Genomic DNA, 11,581 nt, shown 5'->3' with positions numbered 1-11,581 from the left:
CCCCTGCGTCTCACCCTCTGCCTTCCACTCGGTATGGGTGCCTGGGGTGGGCTTCGCTCTGATGGAGCGGGAGGGAGGGATGGGACTCGGCCATAAGCTGACCTCCTGTGGCCCCCTCTGTGCTCTTACTGGGGTGCCAGTTCAGGGTGCAGAGAGTGGGGCAGCTGCCTGGTGTCCCCGGGAAGTCAGGCGGGGGAACGGGCATGTCCTGCTGTAGACCTCTTCCTCCTGGTCCAGCTGGTGTTGTCTCTGGTGGGACTGAGGATTAGGAAGGGAAGACGAGGAGGGCCCGTCTCCCGCCCCAGGGTTCCCAGCGCAGTGGAAGATGGGTCATCCCAAGGAGGCCAAATTGCCTGGGTCTCATTCACTCAAGGGCCAAGGACAAGCTTGGGATGTTAGAATGGCTAGGAAGGTCTCCTTAGGCTTTGCCTACAGGCCAAACACACAAGGGGAACGGGCAGCACAGCATGGCGCACCGTGGGACCCGCTCCTCCCTGCGCTTCCTACCATCTTTAGTGAGGCGGAAAGCTCCCAGGTGTGTTGGCTGGAATCCTCTCTGCATCCCCTCTGACAATGGGGATGACCGACTCAGAAAGGCCTCTCCCTGGCCACGCCACTGGTCGTTTAAAGAAGTATGGGTGATACCACTTCAGAGACTGGAGAGACCCAGAGGCACGTGACCGCCCTGCTGTTGGGAGCACCCATGACGTACCACCTAAACCTCGTCTTCCCTGCCCTCTGCCAGGCCACGCCTCCTCTCCAGTGCTCCCCCACCACCTCCCTCCACCCCCACCTGCCAGCTGCAGAGTGGGGCACCCAAACTACCATCTGTGTTGACAGAGGTTTGCAATCCAGGCTACACCTCCACTTCCAACGCCGATCAAGGCCCAAATGGAAGGCAGAAGGAAACCAGGCATTTTCTACCTGTGGTGCATCTGAATCAGAGAACCGGCCGGGTGCTAACAGGGCTCTTTCCTAAACTTCAATGAATTTTGTGGATAAAATCAACCTTTTCCCCCCCATTTCTGGACATGAGACCCAGGGCCTCATGCGTGCTAGAAAGTGCTCCATACCACTAGCCCTGCCTTATCTTTCTTATGAGGGAAGTCGGGAAGGCTTTTTTAGGAGAGAATGCAGGGAAAAGACCAATAGAATTAGGACAAGAACAATGGGGGCAGAGCTTACACCTTTTTTAAAATTACTTTTTATGCATCACAAGTGTTTTTAATGTGCGGCGAAGGTTAGAACCACTTCTAACAGAAAGCAGAAGCACTAAGGTGGTCAGCCCAAGGACAGAGGGCCTCGCAGGACAGGCATGTGCTACTCCTTGGCGAGCTCCCTGCGGGGACATGGCCCCCTTCATACTGGTGCCCTGCTTCTGCAGAGTTATCGGGTCCCTTTCCTGAGAAGAGGATCACGTCCACCGTGGCGGACCAGAGCAAGTGTCTATGCTAATTAAGTGGCAGGCAGGTCCAGGTGGCCGCCGAGCTCCTAAGACTCCCACCAACACTAGCAAAGCATCCACATGGACCATCGTTCTCTATGGTTTATAAATATCTCAAATTTCGGAAAAGAAGAAAACCCAAGAGGTCAATCAGGACCAATTAAGCAAATGGAGGAGGAACACAGACGGGTTCCCAGAGCCCAGAGACAGCAACTCCACACTCACAGAACCCCTGACCGCACACTGCCCCAGCTCAGCTTGCAACCCAGCAGACTGCTCCAGCTCTGCCACTCCGGGGCTGAGCTCAAGGGTGAGCTGTGACCCCGCGGCCAGCCTGGAGTGAAAGCGGGCACAGAGGGGCCCACCCAGTCTCACCTTCACTGCTCGGAGCACCTGCTCGGAGGGGGCCAGAAGCAATGAGCACCAGGGGCCTTTCGTAGCACCCAGAATCCTTTCCTGTCCAGGTACAGAAGCTGAGTGACCCTGGGATTTCCTTCTTGGACCCCGTAAGTTACTTAATTTAAGGCACTTCTGCCCTGACCACTTCTGCACTGCTATTTCCCAGGGTTTCAAGGTGGCTGTACACAATTTTCTCTTCTCATACATCTGAAACCTAACACATGGAATTAATGTCACCTTTAATGTGTGTAAAATGCAAAGTGTGACATGATTCAAGGAGGAAAATCTCCCCATTTACCTTAAAAGGATGAATACAAGAGAAACATTCAGTGCTGCCTTCTCCAAATAAAACACAATGTAAAATGCTCTCCTGCAGTTGGAAAGATGAAAAGGATCCCAAGCAAAACAGCAGACACACACCAAAATGGAACCGGTGCCCACACCATCAAAAACCGCTGCCTTGGAGTCCAGCCACACGACACGTTAGAAGAGCGTCCTTTTTATTATTATTGTTGTTTTACAATAAAAACAAATAGCTATGCTCTCAGCAAAAGAAAACAAATTTTTAAAAAATCACAGAAATTTACTAACAGCATTTCAAGGTAAGGCTTCTGAAAGATTTATTGAAATAAATTATCTCTGCCTACATATTTACCTATCACCCTTTTTTCAATTACGTGTCAACATTCTAAAAACTTTCAGTTATGTAAAATACATTTACCTTTACCAATAATTTTAGATAATACTGGATTCTTCCAAAAAGGACTACCATAAACTATGCTTTCAAACATTAAAAAAAAAAAAAAAAAAAAAAATTAATCCAATGGGACATAAAAGTGAACTATGTAACCTATGATTGCATGTTTCAAATCCTTAACCACTTGAAGGGGAGGCCTGCCTGGTCCGCTGCAGGCCACACTCCCCACCCTACCTTCTAAGTTGCACTACACCAACAGGAACGAAGTCAGGAGAAGGAAGGGCTCCAGGAAGAGACACAAAGGGATCTTTTATTTCTTGAATAATGCCCTCCAAAATTTACTCTTCCATCTTGCAAGGCCCACAGCTTCTCCAAGGACCAAGCCCACAGGTTCTAGCACTGCCTCATTTACTTGACCAAGGAATTAAAACCTCAAACCAAAGCTTGCTGCTTAACCTTCCCCATGTCCAGAGCAGGCAAGAAATGGGGAGGGGAGAAGAGAGGCCCAAGGGCAAGCTTATGTGATGCAGGAGCACCAGAGTGAACGGAAGTAGAGCCAGCTGTGGACTGGGGTGCAGGTCAGCCCTGGGTGTCAAGGGACGAAAAGGGGTCACAGCCTCACATTCTGCAGCCCTGGGCTTTCCCTTTCTGTTCCAGGAGCTCTTGTGACAAGATCCCCTGGCTAGCCCAGGGGCCCTGGGACCTGTGGGTCTGACCTCTGGAACATTCTGAATGCCTCCTCACTAAAGGACAGCAGTGACAACAGATCTCCTCCGCCGGTGTGGGGTCAGGCTTGGGCTGCATGTCTCCTTACTGAGTGTGTGCACCCTCCCCCAGCGCTCCTGCCAGACACAGAGCTCAGGACTCCAGCGCTGCCGTGACGCACGCATGAAGCCGTAACTGCAGCCTCCCGGCTCCAGGCAGGTGGTGCCCACTTCCCCTTGATCGTCCCCACAGCTAAGAAGTCCAGTCAACACCAGAAGAGATCACACCTAGAGTTAAAATGTGCAGTGTTTCTAAGGGGAAGAGAAATGTCACATAGAAAGTATTACAAACGAGATTAAATTTGTCAGCTGTCCAAACACTATTAAGACACGTGCTTTATACAGCGGCAATGCAGTCAGCCTGCTTCTTCACACGCAGGCAGCACTGGGCTAGGCCACTTCCGGTCGGGCGCAGGGCTCGGGAAGAGGTGGCTGAGGAAGATGAGGAGGTGCTAGGAGGTCTGCTGCTTCTGAAGCCTCCGCTCGGCAGCAGCAGCCAGCATCCTTCGACGCAGGGTCACAGGGTCAGAGGACGTGCCTTCCGAGGGGAGAAAGTTCTCGGAGGCTGAGCCATCTTCAGAACTTTTATTCAAGAATCGCCTACGAAAACAAGTCACATTAGAGAGACGGAAGCTCTGGAACGCGTATAAAATGTTGCTTTATTTTAAATTCCCTTTTCAGGCACCTTCATGAAACTGCCACTAAGGACTGTCACATGAAAAAGGCACCTGCTATCCTGTGGGCTAGAGATGGGCTCAGTGGCAGAGTGCTTGCCTCATGTGCATAAGGTCCTGGGCTCAACCCCCAGTGGGAGGGAGGGAGGGAAAGACCCCTGTCTGACAGATGGTCCAAGTTCACAGGGAGAAGCCTACCGAGTGGCCAGAAGCAGCCACTGTAGGGGACCCACAGTTTTGTGCAGAGCACAAAGTTCATCCAGATGAACATGACTGTCCTCAAGATCTGAAACAAAGAGCTCCTATCCATCCACAGGGACAGTATGTGCTCCAACCGTGTGGGAACATGGGGCACTCAGATGTGCACTTGCTCACACGGCTGGTCTGAGATGCAGATGCTCAAAAGGGAGGTGCTGGAAGCCCAGGCCTCGATTTCCTAGCTGTCCATCTGTCAGATGGCATAACGGTGCTCCTTCCTAGAGCCGCTAAGAGAACTAAGGTAACGAAGATGACGGCTCAGCACACCCAGCAGCCTGTGCGAGTGTGGCTGCTATGTTCGCTGGAAGCGACCGCCTTGAGTTACCAGCTGGCTACAGTGTGGCCTGATCCTCTGCTGTTCCCAGGGGGGCTTGAAATCTGAGTTTTTAGGTGACATGTAATGGTTTTTCAATGCTGTTACCAGTTTAAAGGGGGAAAATGTGAGCTGGCCTGACAGGGCCAGCAGCCCCTGGTTTCTGACTGGGATGACGGTAGAGCGTGGTGGCAACTTACTTCCGAGCCTGCTGCAGGAGGTCGTCCTTGCGCTGGACCAACATGCGCTGTCTCTCGTCCGCAGACTTGGAGAAGCGGCTCCCCCGGGCCTCGAAGTCTTCCACCTCGCTGGGCTCCACATCCACTTCACTGAAGTCCAAGGTCTCCTCCAGGCGAGGACTGAGGTCCAATGGCACACGCTCAGTCTGGACAGAGGGAGGAGCTGTGAGCACAGGCCGCCCCCTCCCTAGCCAGGGCACCCCTGATCAGGTGCCATCTGGACTGGCAGCAAGGGGGCAGAGCCTGGGGCACAGGTATACTGGAAACTCAGGCTCCTTGAGGGCAGGGCCACGTAGGTGGCTCGTGCGCTAGCGAGACACACCCTGTTCAGTATCATAAGGAAATGACGGCTGGTAAGAAAAACAAGCCCTGCCAAACTGGACCCTTGGAATATGGCAACAGCTAACTGCTAGCTCGCATTCTGGAATTTTGTTCAATTCTACTCAAGAACTCAAGTTTTACCACAGCCACTACAGGAAGTTTACACCTTCCCTCAGAAAATAGTTGGAATAGTTGGAACAGGTAAAGGGGAAAGCGAAGGACCTTTCCTTAAATAACCAGAGAGAGCAGATTACATGGTTCCTATGTAATGGGCCTTAAAATGGGACATTTTCTTGGTTTGGGCTGAAGCTCCAGAGGCCAAGATGGGCCTCGATATCCTTAAGCAGATTACACCCCCTGCGCGGCCCTGCTCCAGGTGCAGACCCAGGCAGGCCAGTACCCGCCCATCCCCACTTCCAGGCAGATCTTCCAGTTCTCAGTTGCTGGTGTGCTCCCGTCACCCATCCTCACCACCTCTTCCTGCCCTCAGCCAGTCCCAAAAGGGGACTTCAAGAGAGCCAAGTGGTGTAGAGCCTGACTCGTATCTCCTGGAGCTCAAGTGACCACGCACACCTGGGAAATCTTAAGGAAGGAAACTGGACGTAGGAGACGACAAAAATGGGTGGGGGCTGTGATGGGAGCAAGTTCTATGTCCACTGACTACTGGCAGACACTGTCCTAGGCTCGGGGGTCCTGCAGGAGGGAACCAGACTGAGGTTGTGAAAAAGAGACTCTCCCCAAAAGGACCACCTGGAGGGGAGATACAATCCCCAGGAAGGTAGGGCTGTATCACCCCTCCATAAAGGGTACCTTAAGTTCAAGGAGAATATTACTGTCTGAAGAGGCTTCAGGTGCAAGCTGGGGCAGGGAGACAGTCCAGAGGTAAATCTACACGGCATGCCCCATATTCTGGGATTACACTGCCCCATCCTAAACCTCCCTTGAGCCAGACCCCAGAGGAGATGAGGCAGGACCACTAAGTGAGTAGAGGCGGGGGAGAGAGAAAAACCAAGCCAGCCTCAGCCTCGCCCTGCACAGGCTGCCAGGTCAGACTAGCAGGCTGAGTTGGGGCAGGAAGACTGAACCGAGGGAAGCGAGGTACAGATGCGACCACTGCCAGACTGAGGCTTGAATGAACTGTCATCCAAGGACTTTGCACTTCCTGTGAAAGACCAAACATGTCACACAGCAATTTTCTTCTGAAATAAGTGTTTTTCCTCCACGGTATTTTTAAAAATTCAGAAATCTTCCTGCTAACTCTGAAAACAAAGTTGGGGAGTAGGGACTGAAATTAAATATGCTGTACCCGTAAGTGCCAGCAAGCCATTCCGGAGTTTTCATTTCTGTTAAGCTAGCTATACAAAAACAGAAAATGCATAAACAATCCCCTTTTTCAGAAGGCACATGCCAATTTTCAAATGATGCACAAATTATGGATTTGGATGTGAACACTTTGTCCTAGTAGCATATCTGAGAAAGTCTTAGCAGTTTTGAATTTCCTATTTGCAGGGAAAGCCCCTAGAGGTACAAGCAGCCTCCCTGTGGCTTGTCAGTGAAAAGTCACTGCTTTGAGAAAGCCCTGGTCATACCAGGAAGCAGCAGCAGCATCCATGGCCAGAGTTCCATGTGCAGGACCCCTGCACCCTGCCTCGCCCCACGTGTGTACATGAGCAGATAAAGACAAAGGTGCTTGGCTATTATTTTGGTCTCTGGAGAAAGTGTTCTGCAAGTATGGTAACAACTGGCATGGTGGTACCTGTAGCCCCAGTGACTCAGGAGGCTGAGGCAGAAGGATTGCCAAGTTCAAGGCTGGCCTGGGCAACTTAGCAAGACCCTATCTCAAAAAATAAGCAGGGTTGGGGAGCAGATGTAGCTCAGTGTTAAGACTGTCTCTGAAAAATGGAAAAAAGCATGGTTCCTGAGGGAGGAAATGGGAACTGAGTGGAAGGTGCAGGCTAAGGGCAGGAGGGGTGCTTCTGTCACAAGCAGGTGGCTGCTTTCCCAAGTAGATGTCTACATAGATTTGGTTCCCAGACAGCCATGCCTCCCCCACCCCACCTGGCTCAAGAACCTTGTTTCAGCAAAATCCCTGGAAGTTCCTGGAAATCTGAGTTGAATAGATGAGATGTGGAGGAGAGCACCTCAGTGGCTCAGCTCCCCAGGGAGAGTGTGCCCTGGTCCATCCCCCGCAGAGTCCAGGACCTGGTGCCCTCACTCAAGCTCAGGGAGGGAGGGCCAGCCCAAAGCCTAGGGAGCGGGCTGCAGCCCCGGGTGGAAAAGGGCCACCCACGGGGACAGCTTGGTCTTGACCTTCAACACAGAGATGAACATGGTACCCCTGCCCCACTTCAGCGATGTCAGGGCTGAAGGTGATCCTCATCTCTAGTGGGCCACTCCTACCTGAGGTGAGGCTTCTCCCTCCTCCAGGTCAGGGCTGGGCCTTTCCACAGGACTGTTCAATGCAGGTCTGATGCCTTCTGCCCGCTGCAAGACAAACAGGACAGTGCCATTCGGAATGGAAGAACAGGTACAGGGAAAACCTGGGTCCACAGGGAGCCAGGGTCCCCAGACACAGCCTGCAGCTTTAGCAAAGCCTACAGAACCAAAGAAATTGAAAAGCTATGAAGGTAGGGCAAAGGGCCCGAGGCCGACTGGAGCTCTCAGTGTGAGTAATTGGCCCCACATTCAGTTTAGCTTTCACTAACAGTAAATGCACAACAATAACAACAATGACACAGTAGGTAACACTGAATAAACACTTAACCTTGTGCATGGCACCAAGGAAAACCCTGATGAGACTGTCTCATTAAGTTAACATCCTCAGGAACAGGCTCTGCCGTTTCTCTCTTCAGCCATGTCCCTTCAGGTCTCAGAACCTCAGTGCAGACTGGCCAGTGTCTGTTTCACTACCTGAGGTCACTGTGACCACATGGAGTTAATTCTGCCACCTCCAGAGGTAGCCAACAGCCAAGTCAATAGGTGAGAAGTGGGAGACTCCGAACAGCCTTTTTGACTCCAAAGTTCGTGCTCTTCACCTCTTCAAAGAGTTTCAACTTTCTGAATTTTATTAATATATTTTTATATAATTCTGTACACTGAAATAAAATCAATTTTTGGTAGATTATTCCTTATATATTCCTGGGTTTTACCAAAAAGTCTGTCCATGTTAGTACTTTTTGGAACCATCAACGAAGTTATGTGATAGGCCAGGAGATCTGACCTTTTATAAAAAGTCAGAAGTACAAGTGTAACGTCCAAGGCCAACCAGGTCAGAGGGCCTCATCTCCTGGAGCAGGGTCTGTGAACCACAGGCCCAGGGTCATGTTTACCCCCTCTGTCTATTTTTATAAAGAAAGTTTTTCTGGATCACAGTCTTGCTTGTTCCAAACAGAAACTATATGTCTGAAATATTATCTGCCCTTTACGCAAAAAGATGTCCACCCTGTCAGACAGGAGCCGATGCAAGGACTCCTGGACTGGCAAAGGTAAGCTTGCCTGGGAGGTGCATCTGTATAAAAATTTACCCACAGACCTCTGTCTTTATCTTTAATGGGTCTGTTCTCATTCATAATTTGAAAAAAGTGAAGGAGTTTTTAGAAACTCTTCATCAAATTCCAAAAAAATATTCAATTGTTAAGTAACCGAAAAAATGATTCTAGAGAAATTGATCTTTGTGAAGACAGAATCCACCTGTCATGCTTAAAACCCCAGTTTTACCTGTGTGGGAAAAGGCACTTGGATCCGTCCTTCTAAGATGTTGTCTGTGGTTATTTCCACTGAGCGCGTCAGCTGGAGGTCCTGCAGCACCAGGTGGTACGGAACCTGGGGGAACATCTCCTGAATCTGGTGAGCCTGCGGGAACACACAGAGCCTCAGCAAGGCTTCCCCAAGGCGACCCCTGCAGGCAGGCTCACGGCAGGCTCTGGCACAGAATCCGACATCGTGCCTTGAAAGCACAAGTAAGGAGGCCACTTCCTCACGTAGACCACCTTCACACTGCGGTCCCTTTAGTGACGCTCCAGGACACCAGCAGCTGGAGACAGTATCAATTTCAAAATAGAGATAGAGAGCGACAGAAATCCAGCTGGATCCCAGGGCAGCCTCAAGTAGAATCTTTAAAAGCTCAGTATTCCTTGGGTATGAAAAGGTACTTTCCTTTAAGATGTAATTCCTAAAAGGAATAAACTTCTGATACACACAAGGTGGATGAAATTCAAATGTGTATCATGTTAAGTGAAGGAAGCCTGACTCAAACATGACTGCACGGTTCCCTCGATATGACACCTGGGGACAGGCACAATCACAGGGAAAGAAAACTGGTGAGCAACTGCCAGGGAGCCAGGGAGGAGGAATGGAATGCGCTGCTCTCGAGGGCCCTGATGGTTACACACCTGCCCGAGGGAACTGGATGCTGCACAGGGGAAACGTTTACTGTGTGTAAATTACATTGCAATTAGGAAAAATATGATTATAAAAGAATGTAAATTCCTAATATTGCCCTGGTGCTAGTCTTCAAACTGTATTCTAGAAACATTTCAGCATCTAGTTAGGGTTCAAGGCTGGGCATGTGTCGTAGGGACAAAGGTCTGGGCGTACTACTGCCATGCATCCAGCCAAGCTGCTCTAATTTTTTAAATATGCATATATGTGCTTCACAAATGCTTACATTCAAGATTTTTATTCATGGAAAAGTTTCATTGATTAAAAGAAAAAAAAAATGAGGGGGGAAATTCGCTTAGGAGCACAATAACCTGTTGCTGGGACACCAGCCCCAAAGGAACACACTGCAGTAACTACAGCAAGGGAGGAGCTCAGCACCAAGGCCTTGAAGGGAAAGATGAGGCAAATTCTGCTCAGAGTCACCTGGCAGTGGGTGCTGGCAAGACAAGGAGTGCCACCACACCACTGTGGGCCTCCTTCTTAGAGTCGATGCAGTTTGGGGGTAACATTTCCCCCAGATCCAGTCAAAGCCAATTGGGGATGAGCTCATGAGACCCTTTATGATCAAATAAAATTTCTCTCAATCTCCAACAGCTTTCTCCTCATTCCCCAGATTAAAAATGCCTCGGAGTCATTTTTCTACACTAAAGCTTTTCTACCACAAGATCCAGTAAGCTAAATATTGGATCTGAATATAAAATGCATGGTTCCAGTAAATTCGTTGTGCTAAAATTAGTTTATTTCAAATAATCAAAGAACTGGAGAAAGAACAGCCGCCCTGCTTGAGATCTCTGAACACACCAACTCCAAAAAGGCACTGCTCACCGGAGGGAGGCACACAGCCATGAAACCGAGCAGTCCCCTGCAGAGCTTCCTCAGCTGCCCGACCCAAGGCACGACGCTCCAAACCACTAAGCACGCCATGGTGCTACCCTCACACTCCACTGGCTGACTGCAGGGGTCATGGGGAGCCATGTCTCCTCTTCTTTGTTAACTGTGGTCAAAACCATTTATCAATGGACACAGTGGCACACACCTGCAATCCCAGCTACTTAGGAAGCTAAGGCACACTTGAGGTCAGCCTGTGCAACTTAGTGAGCTTCTGCCTCAAAATAAAAGGGTCAGGGATATAGCGCAGAAGCAAAGCACTTACCAAGCATGCGTGAAGCTTTAGGTTCAATTCCCAGGTACAACCAAAAATATAAAACATATTTTAAAAATTACTTTTCTGGGGCACTTTACCAAAGAGCCACAATTAATAAAGAAAAGGAGACATGACTCCTGATGACTCCTTTCTGAGACAAAATGAGATGGGGTCTCACTAAGTGACTGAGGTTGGCCTGGAACTTGGAATCCTCCTGCCTCAGTCTCCCGAGTTGCTGGGATTACGGACAGGTGTGTTCCACTGTAAAATGGTAAAAATGCCTGGTAAAAATGACCGTCCTTAGGTGTATAGTATTAACAATATGCATACTGTTGTATAACAGAGCTGGAGAGCTTTTTCATCTTGCAAAACTGAAACACTATCCACTGTACGGCAACTCATTTCCTCAGTCTAGCCCCTGACAACCCCATTCTACTGTCTGAACTTACCTTATATAAGTACAATCATACAACAACTACCTGTATTTTTGTGACTGTCTTATTTTACTTAACCTCAAGATTTCTGCAAGTCATAGCAAGTGCCAAAAATTTCTTCTTTTTTAAAGGCTGAACAATATTCCACTGAATGGCATGCCACCTTTGACCCATTCAGCTTTAAGAAACATTTAGGGTGCTTCTGCCTCTTGTCTAGTGAAAGCCAATTCATTCTTTCTTTATTTTAATTAGATTTTTATTTGTTTAAATTTGCTCTAATTAGTTATACATGACAGGAGAATGCATTGAGACATATTGTACATAAATGAAGCACAACTTCTCCTTCCTCTGGATGAACATCAGCTCAATTCACAATAGCTAAACTATGGAACCAACCTAGATGCCCTTCAACAGATGAATGGATAAAGAAAATGTGGTTCATATATACAATGGA

At 49.3% G+C, this 11,581-nt stretch overlaps 1 protein-coding gene across 1 annotated transcript in view; it reads right to left on the bottom strand.

Moving 5' to 3' along the window:
* Positions 1-2,321: 2,321 nt before the first annotated feature.
* The window catches only part of AMFR (autocrine motility factor receptor), a 49,899-nt gene continuing 40,639 nt past the window's right edge, over positions 2,322-11,581 (bottom strand). The window contains exons 11-14 of the mRNA XM_079117883.1: positions 8,827-8,961; positions 7,510-7,593; positions 4,750-4,934; positions 2,322-3,904 (exon numbers count right to left, since the gene is read on the bottom strand). Coding sequence (XP_078974009.1) covers positions 3,757-3,904; positions 4,750-4,934; positions 7,510-7,593; positions 8,827-8,961 — 552 coding nt within the window. The 3' untranslated portion in view covers positions 2,322-3,756. The remainder of the gene's footprint in view (positions 3,905-4,749; positions 4,935-7,509; positions 7,594-8,826; positions 8,962-11,581) is intronic.

The sequence above is a fragment of the Sciurus vulgaris genome, assembly GCF_902686455.1.
Source record: "Sciurus vulgaris genome assembly, chromosome: 17".
NCBI lineage: Eukaryota > Metazoa > Chordata > Mammalia > Rodentia > Sciuridae > Sciurus > Sciurus vulgaris.
This window is presented reverse-complemented; position numbering and strand designations above follow the sequence as displayed.